The sequence below is a fragment of the Rhinichthys klamathensis genome, unplaced genomic scaffold (assembly GCF_029890125.1).
Source record: "Rhinichthys klamathensis goyatoka isolate OS25496 unplaced genomic scaffold, OSU_Roscu_1.1 h1tg000606l_1, whole genome shotgun sequence".
Taxonomy (NCBI): domain Eukaryota; kingdom Metazoa; phylum Chordata; class Actinopteri; order Cypriniformes; family Leuciscidae; genus Rhinichthys; species Rhinichthys klamathensis.
This window is the reverse complement of record NW_026607061.1, coordinates 253,780-275,769: the sequence shown is the minus strand read 5'-3', so window position 1 is coordinate 275,769 and position 21,990 is coordinate 253,780. Positions and strand designations below refer to the sequence as shown.

At 36.7% G+C, this 21,990-nt stretch overlaps 2 protein-coding genes across 6 annotated transcripts; both read left to right on the top strand.

The window, feature by feature from the left end:
• The first annotated feature begins 374 nt into the window (after positions 1 to 374).
• marveld2a (MARVEL domain containing 2a) lies at positions 375 to 10,004 on the top strand. 5 transcript variants are annotated; one of them, XM_056240689.1, is made up of 9 exons: positions 375 to 442; positions 533 to 667; positions 1,331 to 1,416; positions 2,948 to 4,101; positions 5,004 to 5,039; positions 6,011 to 6,162; positions 6,275 to 6,446; positions 7,413 to 7,463; positions 9,628 to 10,004. In XM_056240689.1, the coding sequence occupies exons 4-9, from the start codon at positions 2,986 to 2,988 to the stop codon at positions 9,745 to 9,747; spliced, it is 1,647 nt and encodes a 548-aa protein (XP_056096664.1). In that variant the 5' UTR covers positions 375 to 442; positions 533 to 667; positions 1,331 to 1,416; positions 2,948 to 2,985; the 3' UTR covers positions 9,748 to 10,004. The 5 variants fall into 5 exon arrangements, with proteins under 5 accessions (XP_056096664.1, XP_056096665.1, XP_056096666.1 ...); XM_056240690.1 differs by adding an exon at positions 1,482 to 1,551 and having other exon boundaries at positions 375 to 667; positions 1,331 to 1,385; XM_056240691.1 differs by having other exon boundaries at positions 375 to 667; positions 1,331 to 1,385.
• Positions 10,005 to 11,054: 1,050 nt separating this feature from the next.
• Positions 11,055 to 21,855, top strand: oclna (occludin a). Its single transcript, XM_056240693.1, has 9 exons — positions 11,055 to 11,141; positions 11,552 to 11,611; positions 12,343 to 13,012; positions 13,169 to 13,336; positions 17,456 to 17,577; positions 19,422 to 19,604; positions 19,686 to 19,857; positions 21,030 to 21,071; positions 21,162 to 21,855. Exons 2-9 carry the CDS (start codon positions 11,553 to 11,555, stop codon positions 21,258 to 21,260), a joined length of 1,515 nt encoding a protein of 504 aa, XP_056096668.1. The 5' UTR covers positions 11,055 to 11,141; position 11,552; the 3' UTR covers positions 21,261 to 21,855.
• Positions 21,856 to 21,990: the final 135 nt, after the last annotated feature.

Sequence of the window (21,990 nt, the reverse complement as noted above, 5' to 3'; positions counted from 1 at the left end):
TTAGCAAGACGACTGTCCAATATGAATTCCTGTCCTGATCATTTACAAACATGTCAATCATAGGCCTATAGAAATTTAGGCCAGTAAAGACAGCACTGTGGTTTAAATAAAAAAAGGCTTGCCCATTACAAAAAAAAAAAAAAATGGGAAACAACATATTCACCATCTGATTTGAATAGAAATTACATAATTGAAGAGGAACCAAAAACTATTTCTGAGTCACATGGGTTATTCCAAATATCTTTGTTTAATAGTAGCCTATTATTATTTCCAGTGTGCACTATTATAACCTTTTTACTTTCATTTTAGCAATTTATTTTATTTTTCTATTATGTTTACTAATATTTTGTTTTTGGATTTTATACCTGTCCATGATACAGATCATGCAAATGATGTCACCTGGGAGACTGCACCATCAGCATGCCATTAGTCACCAGTTTCAGTCAGTGTGTCGTCATTACAATCTGCGAGAAGAGGAAATACATTTCTGATATATTAGGAGAACAGATCAAAGTTTTATCTCACTCTTCAGGTAAAGTCTTAAAGTCTCTGCTGACGTCACACTCGGACAGGGATAGGCTGCGTCACGTGGTACAACTTTCCAAACCTGTGTGTGTTTCCCGAAAAAAAGTGCAGAGAAACAAAAAACTCTTTGATGGCGGAAAAGGTAAGATTAAACCATCATTAATGTTCATCATTTAATCTTTACGTATAAAACCCTTATGTATCGAAAAAACAAGCGACATTTCTAATCGTTGTTGTATTTTTATAAACACATCTGTCTGTCAGTGCTGTTGTTGTCATGTCGTTTAGTTCCACCTTACTAAACGTTCTGCCTTATATTTTAAACATGTCTTAAATAAAGCAGTGATCTTAGTTTCGAGAGTGGATATACTCACTATCTGGGATGATTAACAATCATTTAAACTTCGCTGACCTGTTGATCCCGGAGTGTTTTTCTCAAGCGCGCGTAGACTGCAGTGCTACATTGTTTCAGTTTAGAATTGAATGTATGAATAGATATATTGTAGAATTTTAAGTGTTTTGGTAATTATTTACACTGTTGAATTGCTGCCAGCAACGCACCAAAAACGATTACCATGTTCATATACTATGGTATTTATATATCATGCATATAATATTTACCATGGTGAAATGGAGGTCTAAAAAAAAACATGGTATGTCTCCAAAACACATGGCATTACCTTGGTACTTTTTTGTTAGTGTCATATGATGTACATTGATGTCATGGCTTTTCATTAATGTGTTGATTGCTTTTAATAATATATAACTTTTTTATTTATGTACACTTCTTGTTATTGTCTTCCAGGCCTTTGAATTCACATTTATCCAATGAAGTTTTGCACACTGAACTCGAGGCCAATGTAAGTCTTGCTGAGTGACTGCGTGTGAAAGGTATTCTATGAAATGTATTTTGTTTTTCCTTATTTGTGATGCTTATTATACTTTTCTCTCATTAGGTAAACTATGCTTAAGGAAGAACGTAACATGGAGATTGTTGTTTTCCTTATTTCATGCTGTTGACTCAGAGTTAGTAGTATATGATTACTCAATCAGACATCTAGTGCTTGAACAGGCATGTTCATTTCTCTCTGTGGTTATCTTGATTCTTTCTCTGTCATGAATGTTTGGGTTGCAGTCGTATCCTCTGTGGGTTTAGAGTTAACATTCTTGCTGGTGGATGACGGGTTACTGTTACAGTCGTCGCTATGTTCAGGTTACAGAGTTAGACCGACTGACCTGGGGAGCACCGGTGTCAGAGAACATATATTCTACAATGATCAGTATAAAAACATTTTACTAGACTCTCTCGAATACCTGGTCAATCACAGCATTATGTGATTAAATATTATACACTTCACATCCACTTTACATCCTGATTAGTGCTTGACCAATATGGATTTTTTTGATGGCCGATGCCAATATATTGGAGAGCATGGTGGCCGATATTGAGCCAATGTATATGATATTACAATATTTTATTTAAATAACATGCATAACAATGGCTACAGTGAAATTTAGATTTATTTGACATATTTACCTATTTAGAAATAATAAATTGTAACATGAATTAGTATAAAACAAATAATTTGAACAACTGAGAACTGACTATTCATTTTATTACTTAAATATTATATACCGTACATATACTTAATCTATAATTTAATTGAATTAAGTTCCCAGCAAGTTCCCTTTTTCATCCCGTTAAGACATTGTTGCTCCTCAGGAATTTGTTTCTTGTACCTCTTCTTGGTATCCTAAATGATGATTATTTGTTTTGATGGCCTTTTATCTGCTTTGGAGAAGGGTTTTTATTTATTTTTTCATAATATCTTCTTTTTTTTTTTTATCTTTCTCTTGTGCTCTTTCACTTGTATAGAACACTTGCATTTCCTGCACCGCAAGTGCATTTATCCTTATATCATCAAGATTGCCAAAAACCAATATACAAGCAAAAAATTTTGCATACTTTGCTACATTTTCTGTAATATTTACATGCTAGCACACAATGACAATACCCGCTCTATAATAGCGATTCTCAACTAGTTTTGGTTCAGGACCCAGATTTTTCATTGAACATTAACTGATGACCCAAAACTGTGCCAGAATTGATATAGAAGTAAGCAGAAATATATTTAATATAGTGCAATTCGGGAAGTTCTTCCTATTTAAAAATTGATAAGTCTATTTATTTGTTATCCTAACTTGGCAAAATAGATGAAAATAAAAGGCAAATACTCGACCAACTGTGGAGGAGGTTCAATTGAAAAAATCCACATCTAAACTATGCACTATGCTCAATTATGTAGTCAGACCTGTGACAAATTTTTGGGTCACGAACCACCAGTTGAGAACCACTACTCTACAGAAACAAAAATCATATCCTATATCTTTTCTGAAGCCTGTTTACTTCATGTTGCTCTAGGGATAATTGCATTCTTCATTCGGCATTGTGCCTGAAACATGCCCCACTACAACGACGTTCCCACAGGCTCGCTTCCGAGTCTTCTCGGCTTGGACGATCACAGGACATCTGAGTCTTTACGGTCCGAACCTTTTCCACCACCTCCCCTACCAGACCAACCACCAATAGGCCCTGAGTTTGATCCCAGCGGAAGCGACAACGAGGACTCTGCCATCGACATCAAACCCGTCCACCGCTTCATCCCAGACTCATGGAAGAACTTCTTCAGGTCCAGCAGCAGAAGCAGCAAGTTGAAGTCAATGTTGGGGTCGTCGAGCAGCAAGAACGCCACCACTGACGGTGTTCGCTGTTCTCCTCCGCAGTCACCGTCAGTTCCCGGCTCTTACCGCGACCCGTACGGCGGATCCGGAGGCAGTTATAACTCACGTAAAGAGCGTGAAGCAATGCTGTTGGGCAACCCTGTGGAATCCATTGACGGTCGTACGGTGCACACCGCTTTGACGTACAGTGAAAAAGTCGAGGAATACAACCAGCGCTACGACTACATGAAGTCTTGGGCTGGACTTTTACGCATTCTTGGTTGCGTTGAGCTGCTTCTGGGGGCAGCCATTTTTGCATGCGTATGTGCTTACATTCATAAAGACAATGAGTGGTATAACATGTTCGGATACTCGCAACCTGGTGGAGCTTACGGAGGATCTTACGGAGGCTCTTATGGAAGCTCTTACGGAGGCGGTTACGGCAGTGCCTACTACACTGGACCCAAGACGCCATTCATACTAGTGGTGGCGGGATTGGCATGGATAGTGACCGTGATCATGCTAGTCTTGGGAATGACCATGTATTATCGGACTATCCTTTTAGACTCAAATTGGTGGCCGTTAACGGAGTTCTTCATAAACTTGGCTCTTGCGCTCCTGTTTTTGGCGGCTGGCTGCGTGTACGTGAATGACACCCTACGAGGTGGACTCTGCAGCTATCCGGTCTTCAATAATGGCATTAATGGTGCTTTCTGTCGCACGGAGGCTGGACAGACGGCGGCCATCATTTTCCTGTTCTTCATCATGATTGTGTACTTGATCGGAGCCATGGTGTGTCTGAAACTGTGGCGGCACGAGGCAGCTCGGAGACAACGAGAACGGCATGGGCAGGAGGTGAGATTTTCTTCAAACCATAAAGTGTTAGTTCACCCAAAAATGTTAATTCTGTCATTAATTCCTCAACCTCATGTCGTTCCAGACCCGCAAGACTTTTGTTCATCTTAGGAACACAAATGAAATCAAATGAATTTTTTGTTTAAATCTGAGAGCTTTCTGTCCCTTTATTGACAGCTATGCAACTGAAACTTTGACGTTTCAAAAAGTTCATAAAAAGATTGTAAAACTAATCCATATAAAGAGAAACAATTGATTTATATGATGAACAGATTGAATTTATTCACATATAAGCATTCATCAACTCACACATCAGTTGTGGTAAACGGAAGCTCAACCATGTTCCCTTGATATGCGAGAGGTTTGCTGTCCATAATTCATATTAATTAGTTTTACAATCTCATTATGAACTTTTTGAAGTGTCAGTGGTAGTTGCATAGCTGTCAAGCTCTCAGGTTTCATCAAAAAGATCTTCATTTGTGTTCCAAAGATGAACAAGAATCTTACAGGTTTGGAACGACATGAGGGTAATTATTAATGACAGAATTAAAATTGTTGGGGTGAACTAGCTCTTTAAGTTATTTTATGTATTTGTTCTTATTTCAGTGGATGATTTCTTACGCGCCTTGATTTGGTTGAGGCTTGTTAGGTTGCCGGATAACTTGGTTTGAGTTTCTGTCCTAATTAGCAGTGGACAGGACATTTTGTTGATCGCATGGTTTCTATTTCTGTTATGCACTATATACTAAACCAGTGTTTTTTATTTTTGTATCATTGAGATAGTAAATATATAAAATATACCTAGTGTATATAATAGCTCATGAAGTGTTATTGGCAGTATCTTCATTAGTTGCAAAACTGACTAAAACAAAAACTGAATCACCTCTACTTCTGTTTTACAGATGCTGCCAAGAGATTCTCCTGATGCTGTGCATTTGGCAAGTATTTTGTCTCTATCCGTTCTCATGTTTACCCATGGTGCACTGCTTTCTGATATATAACTTCAACGCACAGTTGTCAGTTATGCTCTCTTTTTAGTGTTTCCATAAGTGTGTCCTTGATTCGCAAGCATACATTTCTATTGCATATTTTTTGAAACGTTCCTCCCAAAGGCAGTTATTCTCTATATCAGTGCGCACTGTTTAATATAAAGGGGCTTGAGTTGAGTTAGTTAGTAGTGTGTTGAAACTGGTGGTTATGGAAAGGGGCGGGACATTTTCCAAACATGCTCGAAGCTCTTGACCAATCACAACACACTGATCCAGCCGACCAATCAGAGCACAGTGTGCTTTTCAGAAGGAGGAGCTTCATAGAGACAGGAACTAAACAGAGCGTTACTGACGCGTGATTTTTTTTCCCAAACCAATTCAGCGGAAATCCCGCCCTGCAGCCGATTCATTGGTTTAGGTTACAGTGACGGGTAGGTTTAGGGATCAGTGTTTGGTGTAGGCAATCTGTACAGTGATTGACATGACCAATGAAAACTTTAGAATCGGCTGCAGGGCGGGATTTCCGCTGAAGTGGTTTGGGGGAAAAAATCACGCGTTACTGACAGACTGGGAAGAGAGGAGCTGCAACAATGGAGAATATGAGGGAAAATAATGTGTTTTTTGAACATTTAAGCATGAAAACCTGTTCTAGTAGAGGCCAAAAACAAAACCGAGATTTAAAAAAAGGGCTAATAGGGCTAACCCCCTTTAACCACAGACCTTATTTCAGACATTAAACCAAAAACCCATAGATTTCAGGATGATGGACCCTTGTGCTAAAATGCTTGTTTCTGGGTTTTGGCCTACACAAATACATCATCCCTGCTGCATTAATATCCATAACTAAGGCGGATTGGGCATCGTATATAATATAGTCAGAGAATGTTGTTTGTAATTTTTCATCCTCTTCGCTATAATAGGTTGTTGATGGATCAAGGGAGCCAATGTCTGTGTCAGCGCCGGTACAGCACACACACACTGCCGCCCCTGGCGTCTCCAAACCCAAAGTTGTAAAAGGGTATATTCCAGCCGGACACACTCCTAAACCTGTGATCATGCCAGACTACATTGCGTGAGTACCTAGTTCACAATCAGAGAGAAAACTCACAAAAGTGTATTCTATGACCTTGATATGCTTTTGCTCTTTAATAAATCTCATCCTTGTGTTTTGTCTTGCCCTTCAGTAAATATCCAGCCATTCGAACCGATGAGCAGCGAGACCAATATAAAGCCGTGTTTAATGACCAATATTCTGAGTATAAAGAGCTCCATGCTGAAGTTCAAGTGATACTGAAGAAGTTTGATGAAATGGATGTTATGATGCAGAATTTACCGCAAAACCCCACCAGCCACATGGTCAGTTGATATTCACTTTTATTACTGTACACTTTCTCTGACTGCTTATATAAAGGAATTTTATTATAGAAACATAAACAAGGCGTCTAATCTGTAAAAATGATTTTTTGAAGTTGTAAGGCAAGGCACTTTTATTTATAGAGCACGTTTAAAACAGCCACTGCTGACCAAAGTACAATCACTTCAGACAATAAAATACATAAATACATAAACAAACAGGAAACGCACACAAATTCATAAAATTACATTGAACCAAAAGCCAGAGAGAAAAAATAAGTCATTAGTGAGGATTTAAAGCTATTAACATTGTAAATAAAACAAAGATTATTGGAGTACGTTTTCCAAAGAAATACTATTTTAGTCTTTCTACTTGAAACACGTTTTCATTTAACGTGCTATTTGCCGTTTCTTTGTAATTATTTGTGTAATTTCTGAGTAAATCCTACTAGTACACCAATTTTTTTCAGTGATTTTCATATGTAAAATCTCATTTTTATTCTTAGTTTTTGCTGTATGTTTCTTAAATGTTCCCTGTTGAATGTTAGAACAACATTTAATAAATGTTTTGATGCTTCAGCTTTTAGAAATCACAGAAATTATGTGAATTTGCTCTTTTCAAAGACAAAATGTATCAAATGTTTAGTCATAACTTCATAAATGCCACAGGAATGAATGTGTGCTCGCTTGGGTTGCACCTTTCAAGTAAAGGATTTTACCTCAAATGTGATCATGTTATCAAATATTTTTAATTTCCTCTTCACTAGCTTGCTTCCTAAATCTAGTTGTCTAATAAACCAGATGTTGAATATTAGAAAAATAGTTTTCCTCTTTTGCAAATTGCTTTTGTTCTTCTTTTGTAAGTTGCTTTGGATAAAAGCTTCTGCTAAATGCATAACTGTAAATAATGTATTGCAGAAGCGCTATTCTAGTCTTCTTTAAAAAAAATTCTCCCATTTTCTATCTTAGGAGCGTGACCGCATCAGCAAAATCCTCCAGGAATATCAGAGAAAGAAGATGGTGAGTTACTGATGGACGATTTGAGTGATTTGAGAAAACGTACCTGCCGTAAATATATCTTAGTGGCTATTAAAACTGCATTGTGCATTATTTAATTAAAGCTTTATTCGTTTAATTCATATTTTTAATATTTAATTCATATTTTTCCTTATGTCAAAGCCATTATTTGCCCTTTTTTTTTAACTCTCTGGTTCTCTTTGTGTGGCGCTCAAAAGTGACTCCAATTTTTTCTTTTCTTTTTTCCTCAATGAAATGAATGTACTATATTTAAGTTAGCTAATGTTTTTCTTTAATATTTAGTATTTTAGGGGATTTTATATTACCTTTATTTAACCAGAAAGAACACTCACTGAGATTAAAAATCTATTTTCCAAGAGCGTCCTGGCCAAGACAGGCAGCAGCACAATTAACAAGGTTGCAGACATAAAAACATATAACATATAACATGAACATAAAACATAACAATTTACGCCGGTAAAAAATAGTGAGTTACAAGGTCATAAAAATCAAAGTTTCATATCTATTTATCACAAGCGATAAACAACAGCAAGGATCGTCAGAATAGTCAATCATAACATCCACAGCCAGTTTCTCAAGTCCTCAGAACGAAGGCAATATCTTCCTGTGCCTTTCTTTTTAATGTAAGATTGAAGATATGGGGAAGCAGAACAAGCATAGCTTTGTAGATAAAAATGTGCCAATGATTAAGTCTACGAGTGGACAATGCAGACCAACCAACCCGATCATACAAAGAACAGTGAAGAAATTTTAAATTATACATTTAAATTAAATGTATGCACATGCAGTAGTTATAATCCATTTATTCACTTTTTTGAGAACAGACCTGAAAATTAAATGTCCAGCTTAAAATGTTGTAAATCTTGAATGCTTTGGAGCACACACTTAAAATTAAAAAAAATCTCTTTTTAAAGACGACACTAGGCAGATTATTGCTGAAGTAAAAAAAAGTTTTAAAAAGTCATAGAATGTTAAGTTTATTATTATGAAAAATTCACAAAAATACTATTTTAAATGTTTTGATGAAATATGTATTTTCAAAACATGAGAAAATCAAAGCCATAAAAAAAATGGTGTGTTCCAAATTCGAGGTTGATATCTTAAAAAATTATCTTTCAGTAAGATTTTGTTTGGGCGCAGTACCAAAGGTTTCCACTAGAGAACATACGTTTCCCATTCATTTCCAATGCTCTCATTTTTGACTGCGAGGAGCACAACACAAGTGTGACATTTTTTTCAGCACCTTTTAACCTTTTCAAATAAATTTTTTTTTGTCTGTGCGTGTTCACACTGCAAGTGCCAAAACCTTTACCAAGTAAAAAAACAAACAAAAAACATACAAAGCGTTAATATTAATGGAAATATATGTGGAAAAACAGCACAGGCCACTGTGTCACTCGCAGCATCTTACATGAGCTAGATGAGAAAACAATATGATTTTGATCATCATACTTTTGTTTTGGTGGCTTAATGCTAAAAATATTCAAAATTTTACATTCATGAGGGTCAGGTCGCTATTCTTACAGTTCGATTTATTTTAAACCATGCACAAGTGTACACTTGAAGAACATGATGTTATTTTGATTATACTTTCAGCTACTCTCAGCTCAGCTTAACACATATTACCACATTTAAATCCTGTCACAGACAGAATTCTCCTGCCTTTTCCCCCCAAAACTCAGCACAGAAAATGTCAAAAAGGTCTGCAGATTCTGTGTGGGCCTGTACAGGCGGGTAGGTTTTGTCTAGATGTGGCTGGCTGATTTATAACATTGCTAAGAGCGAGTGGAGGAAGAAAGGAAGGAGGATGAGGAAGGGGTGGAGGCTGTTTTTCTCACAGGAGTTGCTCTATTGTGTCTTTTCAAGAGGAGGAAATAACTGTAGTCACCCAGACCACTCAGTGGCTTCTCTATAAAGACAGTTTGAGCCATATTTTGAGTGATAAATATCAGGCAGTCAAGACACGTAGCTCTGTTTTTGTGATTCTCCAGCACCTCAGGCGAGCTGCGTTAACAACTAGTGGTTCAGTTTGGTTGTAGAATAGAGGAAAACCAATTTGAATCGCTGCGTATAAAGAAAATTTTTTAGTTCCCACTCTTCATCCGACTGGGATGGTGGTCTTATTTATGTCTCTTTTTGTCCCAAGGATCCCTCATTTCTAGAGAAGAAGGAGAGATGTGAGTATCTGAAGAACAAACTGTCCCACATCAAGCAGAGGATTCACGAGTATGACAAGGTCATGGGCTGGAACGACGGTTACGGCTGAAACGGCTCAAACCTGCTGTCATGGTCCTTCATTTTCCACGTTTTTTACACTGAACATGTGACCACTGCGTCTGCAGAGCCTCGCTGGTCTGGATGGACGTTTATATTACAAAAATAATGAAATGAGAGATGGATAACTTGCATGCTCTTAATGTACGCTCTTAAGCACTGACTGAAAATATTTTCTTTTCACGTTGTATTTCATAATGCTGACTACAAGTGCATGATGTTTAAAGAAATGTTTCATATTTTGTATGTTTTTATCCGTTAATTTGAATGATTTTATGTACTGCTCAATTATTTTTTTGTGCTACTGTTTTAAACTGTGTTTCGATCTGTATGACAACAGCCTGTCGCCCTGTCCTTATATTTTCCGTGTTGCAAATGCATTTTGATGAGTTGAATCTGTGATTTATACTGTAAAGCATGAAAAGTCAAAGCATTTCATACAAATTTGTTGTAATTTAGTTAATCTTTGAATAAAAAAAGTCCAGCCGGGAGGCAATTCAGACAGAAAAATATTACACGCATATTAATATGTTAAGAAATGCAGTAGCAAGCTTGCATGTTGTCTAGCATTTTGATGTGTCAAACTCACTTCTCTTCTTAGCATCCACATTGTTCACTATCTGGACAGATTATGTTTAGTATACACTTCCATTTCCCTCTGGTACAACATAAGCATAGCAACATAACGTTAAAGAACACTTTCATAACTATTTGAAAAAATTCCATCAAAAAATAAATTGAACCACAAGTTCAATTATAGGCCTATTGGAATAAAAAGTAGCCTACATATAATGCAGCAATAAATTGTGTGACATTTTCTCTGAGGTGGACAGTAGCTTTTTTTGTAAGTAGATTAAAAAAATGGATAATATCTGCAACAGTGGCCATATACATGTCACCACACCTCTGTTAACTTGCGTGTTTCTTATCGCAGACTCATATTTGTATCTGTATGTCTGTATCCTGAAACTAGACGATCCCTCTCATGGCTGTGTTTGAAAATCTAATATTCTGCCTATCTAGAGAGCATGTTTAGGTACCATTGGCATTGAACATTATTTTCAGGAATTATAAACTTTGTCTTCATATATGTTTAAACATGAAGCTATCTAGGTAGGCAGCTCACTAGGTCTCTTTCTCTCTCGGTCTCTCTCGGTCTCTCGGTCTCTCTCGGTCTCTCTCTCTCTCTCTCTCTCTCTCTCTCTCTCTCTCTCTCTCTCTCTCTCTCTCTCTCTCTCTCTCTCTCTCTCTCTCTCTCTCTCTCTCTCTCTCTCTCTCTCTACGTGTGTGTGTGTGTGGGAGGGGTTTAATCATTTTAAGGACAGGTTGTTTGTCTCACCTGAACAGTGACACACACGGAACATCAGTGCCCGAGAACACAAACAGGTGAGAGTGAAACTGCAATAAATAGTTCATAATATAAGCCGTGCAATAATCATAATAGTAGCCTAGGCGAATTTATTAAGCCTATCTGCGTTAATTATCAGATCATGCCGACAATCGTTCAAAATTACTTCAGAAACCACTCAATCGCGTTTCCGCCTCATTTGTTAGTGAAGAGTCTCGGAATCTGTCGTTCTCCACTATTGTAGTTCTATTAAAAATGTGAATATTAGTATATTTTTATACTGTGTTCGCGGAGTTTTACACACTAATGGTATCTTAAATTATTTTCCTTTCACGATGACGATTGAGGTTTAGTTGAAAATATTCAAATTAGGTGTATAAAGTTTGTTAGTTTTATACTCAATGTATTTTTTTAAATCCATGTTTTTTTTCTCTTACTCTCTTTTCAGAATGTCTTCGAAGCCGCACGGGAGTCCTCCGCCCTATGATTATCATACTGAGAATGGATAGTAAGTTTTGAGTTTGACCTCAGGGTTTCTCTGGATTAAGTTACATGGGTTAATGTATAGGCCTATATTTTTTTTTATATCCATGACCTTTGTCTTTGGAACTAAATAAATAAAGGCCTCAAAATGGATCGTTGTTCAAATTGGGTTCCCATGTTCCAGTGACCATATTGGTACTGTATCGGCCAATATTACCTTTTCCCCAAACGTCAGTCTGATTAAGCCAGTGTTGTAACAATTTTCAAAAGTAGGTTACTGGGAATGCCAATAATAATTTTTTGCTATTGCTGGTAACTAAAATTATATGGTAGTCCATGTAGCCAGTATATATCTAATGTCTTTTTAGTGTGAATTTATCATTCACACTAGAACATTTAAAATAGAAATTGTACAAAAATAAATTGATTTAAATATTTTTTTTTAGAACTTTATAACTGATTATTGCTTTTGAAACCTGACTTGTATCTGGAAAATGTTGTCCTTTGAAATGGATATCTATCGTTCTATCTTTCTATTTTTTGTTTTATCTATTGTTCTATCTTTCTATTGTTCTATCTTTCTATCTATTTTCCATCTAGATTATTCACTCTAAAAACCAATGGTTGGGATTTCCCATAGTTGACCCGAACATGGGTTAAAACAACCCGCATTTAAGGGTGTTGGTCATAACATAAAAATATTGGTCATTGTATTGTGTCCCTAAACAGAATGTGTTTTCAACATCTTCTCTGCAGTAATGTTGCCGCGCAGTCTCAGCCTGCGTACTCGTACTACCCTGACGATGAGTTCCAGCACTTCTACCGCTGGACGTCTCCGCCGGGCATCATAAAGATCATGTGTGTGCTGTCGGTCATCCTCTGCGTGGGCATCTTCGTGTGCGTGGCCTCCACTCTGGCCTGGGACACGGATGGTTCAGCGGCGGGATTCGGAGGATACGGAGGAGGCTCTTATGGAGGCTCTTATGGAAGCAACTACGGTGGCGGCTACGGTGGCAGCTCCTTTGGTGGTGGCTATGGGGGAGGAGGAGGAGGATACGGAGGCTACGGTTATGGGATCCTAGGATCTCAAAATGACCCCAGGCAAGGGAAGGGTTTCATGATCGCTATGGCGATCATCACCTTCATCGTTCTGCTCATCATCTTCATCATGATCATCTCGCATCAGAAAGTGGCCCAGAGCAGGAAATTTTACCTGGCCGTCATCATCACCAGCGCCATCATGGCCTTTCTCATGTTGGTTGCCTCCATCGTCTACCTGGTGACGATTTACCCAATGGCGCAGTCGTCCGGATCTGTTCAGTTCAATCAAGTGTACGCCATGTGTGCCGCTTACCAGCAGCCTCAGATGTCTGGTGCGTTCGTGAATCAATATCTGTATCACTACTGCGTTGTGGATCCTCAGGAGGTGAGCACAACGTTGCACACAGACAAAAATTAGGTGTAGAAACCATTTTCACTCAGAAATTAAAGTACTAGTAAAACAGTAACAGTTTTTTTTTTTACTGTGAAAATGATGGACATATTTAATAAAAGTAGTGTCTTCTTTCTGTCTCTCATCCAGGCAATCGCTCTTGTTTTGGGCTTTATTGTCACCGCGGCCCTCATTATCATCATGGTTTTTGCCATTAAAACTCGCCAAAGGATCAATTATCATGGGAAGGACAACATCCTATGGCGCCATGTGAAAGAAATCCAAGACCTAAACTCACAGCCGGATGTGGAGGGTTGGGTGAGTACGATATTCATTGTTCAGGAGAATCAGTCCAGTTACTTTTCATTAAAGGGATGGCTTACCTGAAAATGAGAAAATTTGTCATTTACACAAAAGATCTTTTGAAGAAAGTCTGTAACCAAACAGTTGACGGACCCCAATGACTTCCACAGTGTAGTAAGAAAAATACTATGGAAGTCATTGGGATCCGTCAACTGTTTGGTTACCCAAATATCATCTTTTGTGTTCAGCGGAAGAAAGAAATTCATACAGGTTTGAAATGACTTGAGGATGAATAAATAATGAATTTTCATTTTTGGATGAACTATCCCATTTAAAGTATCATCTGGTCTCAAATGTTTCTCCTTGGGTGAAAAAATGTCTCTAACTAGTCAATAGTTGTTATAGAGTAAGAGTATAGAGATATTAAATGAATTTGGATGGCAGATCAGATCATTTGATGAGGAATGCTTGCGTTCATTTTGTGGACATTGGTTCTCTTATCTCTTGGCAAATGGGAGCGGAGTTTGAGACATTGTTGAGATGTCTTGTGAAACTCTAGAGGAGACGTATGTGATATTACTGGGCTCTGCTTCTCAAGAGGGAAAAACCTGGGAAATATCAGGGAAATTGTGATCTCCAGCCCTGGAAAAGTCCCAGAAATTCGTATAAATTACAGATAAAAAAAATAAATCAATTATATAAAGACAATTATTTTAAAAAAGCATACAATTATTTTTAATCTTAACAAATAATAGCCCTGTAAGTGTCATGAAAATTCTTATAATTAAAATTTTTTTTATATATATATAATAATTTAAATGAATTAAAATAAATTAGTAAGTATTAAATTGGATAGAAATTGCTTTTCATTTCAAAACATGTTTCAAAATCTGTATAGTTATCACAAATACACTGTAAAAATATTTTTTCAAAGTTGTAAAGCAATATTATTGCAGTATGTTTTACAAGAAAATACAATTTCAGTCTTTCTATAGAATTTAATGTTTAATTCAATGTGTTACTTTCTGTTTCTTTGTAAGTATTTGAAATTTACTAGGATTTTCTTTTTTTCTTTTATTAATTTTTTTGCAGACATATAAAGGGTGTTACAACAGATGTAAAATTAAACAAGGTGTCTGAAAGAAAGCAAGAAATCAACAGAACAGTTCAACACATCAATATAGACCCTCACCAATCAACCCCCCCCACCCCCCCCCCCCCCCACCCCGCCCCTAAGGCCACTTGTAGATAATTAAAAAATAATAATAATAATAAAAAAAAAAAAAAAAATGCATACAAAAGTTGTTATAAGACTGTAAACAAAAGAAAAGTCTCCCCCTCCCCATAGAAGTCTAATCAGGAGGTCGTGACATCACAATAAGGCCTTCAATAGTAGTCAGTACAGGGCTCCAAGTTTTATGAAATGATCTCAGCGAACTTTTAAGAGTGTCTAATTATTTCAAGGTGGATGCATTGCAATACCTCTCTTATCCAATCGCCATGTGATGGAGGAGCATGCTTCCATTTAAGGAGGATGGCACGCCTGGCCAGCAAAGTAGTAAAGGCAATGACGCAGTGCGCTGTAGCTGGTGTGCATGTGATTGGGGAAAGGCCGAACGGGACAGTCAAGGAATTAGGGACAAAAGTGCAATTTAGGGCCTGTGAGAGAGTTCTGAAAATGTCGGACCAATAGTCTGATAGCACCGGGCATGACCAGAACATGTGAAGATGATCGGCTGGGGATTGTCTGCATCCGTTACAGGCACCACTTCTGTTAGGAACAATTTAGCCAGTCTGGCATTAGTGAAATGGGCTCTGTGAAGCACTTTACATTGTATTAGGGCATGTCTAGCACAAATAGATGAAGAGTGAACTAAACTGAGGATGTTTTTCCACTGGTCATCGGAAATGTCAATGCCCAAATCTTGCTTCCAGGTTAGCTTAAGGGAGTCAATCGGAGAAGGAGATTATTTTACCATAAATGGTTGAAATCAGTCGAGTCGAAGGTGAGAATTGAGTCAATTTCTGATTTGGGTGGATGATTGGGAAAATGGGGAAATAACTTTTGAATAAAGTGCCTCACTTGGAAAAAAATTAAAAAGATGACTATTAGGAAGGTTAAATTTAGCTGAGAAAGAGGAGAAGACTTGGTTTTCAGACAGGTCGTTTAGAGTAGAGAGACCCTTAGCTGCCCAAATATCACAGAAGCTGTCTGCAAGGGACAGGGAAAATAAGTGATGATTTTACTAGCAATTTCTAAAAGAAAATGAAGTTATTACTACACCATTTTTTTTTCAGTGTGTAAGATTAATGTAATTTTATATGTCAGAAGATCTGAGAAAGTGAGGTCTCCATTTAATTCCTATGAGATGCAGTTCAAATATTGGAGGTTGTTTGTGATTTTTTTAGTGTTGTAAGGATCACTCCTCGACAAGCCTTTGTCCTGCAACTCCTAGTCGTCTATTGTGACTTGAAGACTATAATTTGGTCTTTTCCATACAGAGGGTCTATTCTACTCGAGATGGAGGACATGTCAGTGTAAATTCTACACCTGGGCTCATTTCTGTTGCCAAACAAAGAGTTGTTTAACTTCCTCCAGTCTCCACGTAGCACAAACCTGTTTATTTCTGGTAGTCTAGAAATGTCAGTCTGGTTTTGAATGTAGGTGGCCTGTGTGGTTACCGTGCTGTAGGTGGACAGACCTGTTTGTGTGTGTATGTGTGTGTGTGTGTGTGTGTGTGGTTGGGGGAGGGCAGCGCTCGCCGTTGGTTTCTGGGTGTGGTTTGTTGTGACAGTTTCACTCACATATATGTGCTAGATATCTTAATGCTGCTACAGAGAGGCCTTATTTTCTTTTATCTTTTATCTATTGTCTTTTTCGTCCTTTGATTTTGGGCCATTTTTGCAAATGTTAAGTGGATCAATATTACATAGCTTTTTCTGTGTGTGTGTGTATATAGACGTATAAATGTTGTAAATCTGATGATTTCCGATCAGTATTTATTAAAAGGTGAATGTTGAATCTTAATTTAATATCAAAAGTATTTGGCTTTATGTTAGGATTTATAGTGGAACTCAGTCCAGTACAGGATCATGTGCTCAGGGCGGCCTGGACTGGTTCAACCAGAAACTCAAACCTATGTGGAGCAAAAGACAATTGCTGTGGTTCACATTGAATCGGGCTGTGATTCTAGGAGAAAGATTCAAACTGCAGAAGTCTTTTACAGATGTTCTGTGTGTATTTGTTGAATCCCTCAGGATAGACGTGTTGAAACATGTCTGCCGTTTGCACCTTGCACCAAAGAATCCAATTGAGTGAATCTCACAAAAACTATCCAGAAATGTTAACTCCTAATGACACAAGCGCATCCCCCTGATGATATAAATAAAGTCTTGTTCTTTTCACTGCAATGGGCGGAAAATAGTGCAATTTGTATTGTGCAATAGTAATTACACCTATCACGATAGTATTATTTGTTGTGTGTGTGTTTTATACACCCATAGATATACATACATATACACACAGTTCACACAGTAGTGGGCAAAAGTGATGTCCGGCCTATTAAAAATTGACATTCACCCTTTATCCAAATATTATTTAAAATATAGTGTATTGTGCTTGAAGTCGTTCGTTCTATTTGTGATGATAATTCAATAAAACATGATGAATTGTGCAGAGATAATTTTTGGCCATGCTGTCCTGTCATACAAGGAAGTTATGAACGCATGCAAAAACAAGAGAGAACCAACGAAATATTAATAACTGATTATGCTGTAGTCAATATATGCTTTTTCATTTTTTGAGCTTTTTGTTTTCCTATGCATTTTTCTTTTTCATAGTAAAATAAAACCTGTAGCTTTTTTTACTAAATAATTTTGCCAGATAAACACCTGAACCAAGTTTTGTTCTTCCCTCATATTTAACAAAAAATAGAACATATTCCCTCATATTTTGGTGGTTTAATCGAACGTGTATAGTGTCATTAAAAACAAATATCCCCTCTGAACATCACTTTTGACCACTACGGTAATATAATATAATAATGAGAGTTTGGGGGATGGGAGAACTAGTTTTTAATGGTCCGGATTGCTAATAATGAAATCTCTCTCTCTCTCTCTCTCTCTCTCTCTCAGGTGAATGATGTGAATGGCGTCCCAGAGCCGCTGCTGGCTGACTATCCCGTGAAGTTCGGAGGGTCTAGGAATGATCTAGATGACGACAGTTATGACAAGCCTCCCCCCAGTGACAGTCCTGTGTGAGTACGCCACGCTTTTCTGCATGTGGCTTTGAACACACTGCATCTGATTCCAATCGGTATTTGATCAAAAATACTGTAAAATTGGTAACATTGTGAAATTACAATTTAAAAAAAAGAAAGTTTTCTATTTGAATATAGTGTAAAATGATCAAAGCTGAATGTTCAGCATCATTACTCCAGTCTTCAGTGTCACATGATCTGTGATGCATTTTTTTTTTTTCAGTATTCTTTGATGAATAGAAAGTTCAAAAGAAAAGCCTTTATCTGAAATGGAAATGTTTTTTGAACATTACTATCTTTACTGTCACTTTTGATCAATATCATTGCTCAATAGTATTGTGAAAAGTATTCATTTATTTTGTGAAAAGAAAAAAATTGTATTGACCCCAAACTTTTGAACAGTAGTGTATATACTGAAAAACAATACACCAAATTCCTATTTCTTGTACTGTCCTTATGCTAATTTTAATAATAACATTAACATGTTTTATTTATAATAATTATTAATTATTATAATTATTATTTAAAACGAATTACATAATTTTTTTTTAGTAATACTTATTATTATTAATAAAACATATTAATGTTATTATTAAAATTAGCATAAAGACAGTACAAGAAATAGGAATTTGGTGTATACATTTAAATGTCAATTTAAATGATAAATATTTTAACAATTTTAAAACCATACATACATTATATAATATATAATGTATGCATGTATGGTTTTAAAATTGTGAAAATAGTTATCATATATATATATATATATATATATATATATATATAATAAAAAAAATATATATATATAAAAAAATATATATATATATATATAAATAAATTGGATGAGACAATGTTACATAATATATATTTTAAAATATTCCATATAACAAAAAATAAAACAATGCAAATACTACAAAATGTGACATTTAAAAGTGTATAAATCACAGTTATCATAAAAATAAGCAGACCATTAAAAAGAACAGCTGAACATCAGTTCACAAATAAAATCTATTGTGTTTGATATTTGCACAGCAAGGCACTTGTTGAAACTGAACTGAGATGAATTAAATGTGTGAAGAGTTACAGTACAGGTTGTGCTAAATAAAGATTTGTCAGACGTTGCGCAAGTTTTTCTTATTCTTCCACTTCCTGTTTTCAGTGTTCCTCTCGGGTTTGAGTAATGACCACAGTCGGCATGACGAATACCTCCTCTCTATACTTGATCTCATAAAGTGCTTTCCTGATAGTAGATACAATGACGACTCTGTGGAGGAATGAAAACAATGCATTGTGGTTATGACAGAGCAAATGGCGCGTCTCTTTATGTTTGCATTATTTATTGGTTAAGCAAGGCAAGTTTATTTATTCATTCATTCATTCATCATTTTATTTTATTGTCCACAATGTGGAAATTAGCCTTCGGTCTCATAAGAACAACAATCAAACCAACAACAACAAGAACAACAGGACTAACACACAGACATCTTCGGGGCAAAATGCAGCACAGCAATAGCAATTACGTTACAATGCATCAACGGGGCGTGTTGTTCAGCATCCGAATTGCATTATGAATAAAATAATTTTTAAAAATATTACGATTTGCCCTAGGTATATTAAATATACGATTTGCCCTTATATAGCACATTTCATACACTATGGTAATTCAAAGTGCTTTACACAGAAAGGAATTCAAATAATCACAAAATAAAAGCAAGGAAAATTAAACCAGTTATAAACGAGGTATAAAGATGATAGTTCTAAAAGGAATTAATAGAGTAAAAAGATGATACATAAACTAAGCGTCTTCATCATTAGCTCACAGCTGCGTGTGTGTTGTTCAGGGAGATTCTGCATGAACTGCCGGTCCGTAGTTCAGTCCCGATGAGCAGCGGGTCCGAGATGAGCAGTTCTGCGGGACGGCCCAAGAAGCGGCGCGCTGGACGCCCTCGCACCGGTGACGCACGGGACCGGGACACAGACTACGCCTCTTCTGGAGACGAGCTGGACGACGAGGACTTCTTCAGGTGCGTTTACTGCTGGCTTTATGTGCTGTGAGTCTATCATGTAAAATGCGCTCTGAATGTGCTCTGCTTTTGTGTTTGCAGTGAATTCCCTCTCATTGTTAATAATCAAGGGAGAGAAGATTACAAACACATGTTTGATAAAGACCACCAGGAGTACAAGGATCTGCAGGCAGAACTGGACCAGATCAACAAGCGTCTGGCTGATGTGGACCGACAGCTGGACGATCTGCAGGAGGGCAGTCCTCAGTTCCTGGTACACCACTCCTCACCATTCATTCTCATCACTGACAACGAATCAATACTACAATACAATTAAAATTAGCATAAACACAGTACAAGAAATAGGATTATGATATGGACATTTAAACGTCAATTTAAATTATACATTTAATTTATAAGAGCTAAAATACTATTTATATTATAACTATATAAAACAAATGTGTTATATATATATATATATATACACACACACACACACACACACACACACACACACACACACACACACACACACACACACACACACACGTGTGTGTAATATATATATATAGCGCTGTTTGATCCGTTAATAACGGAGAAATGTGAATGTTTCTCACTAGATCTCGCAGCGATGTTATTACTTCAGTGGCGAACTCAAATGTTTTCTTTACTGGATTTGGCTGTGTAGTGACAGTGCTGATGATGAAGATCGGCTCGCGCTGCATTGGTCCAAACTGATAAACGGTCCGTCAAACACACAATAACGAGTCGCTCAGTTTTGTTCCGCTTACATTACATTTGACATCTGATGTTGGGCAATGTTGTGGTCACGCCAGCGTCTCTTACATCATGAGCTCGCTTGCCACGCGCGTCGCGCCTACATTTGAAATAATGAAATTTTGGTCAGCAGGAAAAATGGTCCAACGAACCGTTCGGTTTAAAAATGCGTACCGAAAACCGAACCGAAAGCCTCGTACCGAACGGTTCAATACGAATGCGTGTATCGTTACACCCCTAATATATATATATATATATATATATATGTATGTGTATATGAAATGATTATAAAACAATTTAAAATCATATAATAATATTATTTATTGTACTGTCATTATGCTAATTTAATATGATTGTGTGCAAGTGTAGAAATACTACTGTAAATTAAAATAGCCTACAATTTAAAATTTGATTGAATTTATTTTCTAAATCTGTTTAGTAGGCATTATTATTATTATTATTATTATTATCATTATTATTATTTTTATCATTATCATAATCATCATTTAATTTTTATTGGCAAAAAGACTGAATATGAGCATGACTTGTTTGCCTTAAAGTTGAATGTTCCCGTCAGTTACTCTGTATTATGTGTAAATAATTAACGTTAACATGGGAAAATGGTTTGAGCCACTGCTCTTGCTGACTTCAGTCGTTCTCTTGAAACAGGACGCCATGGACGAGTACAACACGCTCAAAGACAAAAAGCGGGTAAGAATGAGCTGAATCCTAGTTTTCTCACAGGAACCGGCAACACTGAAGGATGTTATCTGACTTTTCCCACTGTGACTTTTCCCACAGAGCGGAGAGTACCAGGTGAAGAAGAAGAGGTGCAAGCACCTGAAGGCCAAACTGAGCCACATCAAAAAGATGGTCAGCGATTATGACCGCAGATGCTGAAGATGCTGCCCGTGAGGAAAGTGTGTGTGTGTGTCCAGACGTGTGGCTCATTGCCATTCATGAGCTGGGCTGTGTTGCTCTCTGGACATTTGATTGATAATGCATGTAAATATTAAAGGCATTCTGAGGCATACTGCTCAAAGCAATATTTTCCCAGAATCCTTCATGAACCAGTTGTAATATCAGGTTTAACTAACGTCTAAATCCTCATTTGTTTGTTGGAGATTCTTTGTTCCAAATGTCTGATTAGCTGTTACAGATTTAACATGAACTTCTTGTTGTTTCAGTACAACAGTGTTTGTTTTAGTGTTTTTATTTTAATAGTCATTCAGGGGTAAATGTGCCAAATAATTTTCCAGGTGGGTGGTCTGAACTCTTGATAACCGTTTATGTTTGTACTTCAATCAAGCTGTGATAAGTTAGGTAAGGTTACAGATAAACATGTAACAATTAGTCTTTTAAGCTGTATTTATACCATTTTTAAGAACTTTTTACATGCTGTTATGTAAATATGTCATTTAAATGTTTAACCCTTTGATTTTTTTCCTTTCATTGTTTTTGAACTTTAAATAAAATCATTTTTATTGATCATAAATGTGACACATTTACCAGTAGGCCTAAGTGTTTATGGTTTTTGAAAGGATGTCAATAAATCCACAAAATGTTGTTAAAACCAGTTTCTTTAATTTTAGACTAGTAAACAAAGTCTTGACTTTGTCACAATTAGGTT

Excerpts from the sequence above, each read along its gene's own strand:
- marveld2a (XM_056240689.1), top strand. The coding sequence starts at position 2,986 with ATGCCCCACTACAACGACGTTCCCACAGGCTCGCTTCCGAGTCTTCTC. Across the intron at positions 6,163-6,274 it reads ATCATGCCAGACTACATTGC|TAAATATCCAGCCATTCGAA; the intron begins GTGAGTACCTAG and ends CTTGCCCTTCAG. Across the intron at positions 6,447-7,412 it reads AAAACCCCACCAGCCACATG|GAGCGTGACCGCATCAGCAA; the intron begins GTCAGTTGATAT and ends TTTCTATCTTAG.
- oclna (XM_056240693.1), top strand. The coding sequence starts at position 11,553 with ATGTCTTCGAAGCCGCACGGGAGTCCTCCGCCCTATGATTATCATACT. Across the intron at positions 17,578-19,421 it reads CCCCCCAGTGACAGTCCTGT|GGAGATTCTGCATGAACTGC; the intron begins GTGAGTACGCCA and ends TGTGTTGTTCAG. Across the intron at positions 19,605-19,685 it reads GACGACGAGGACTTCTTCAG|TGAATTCCCTCTCATTGTTA; the intron begins GTGCGTTTACTG and ends TTGTGTTTGCAG.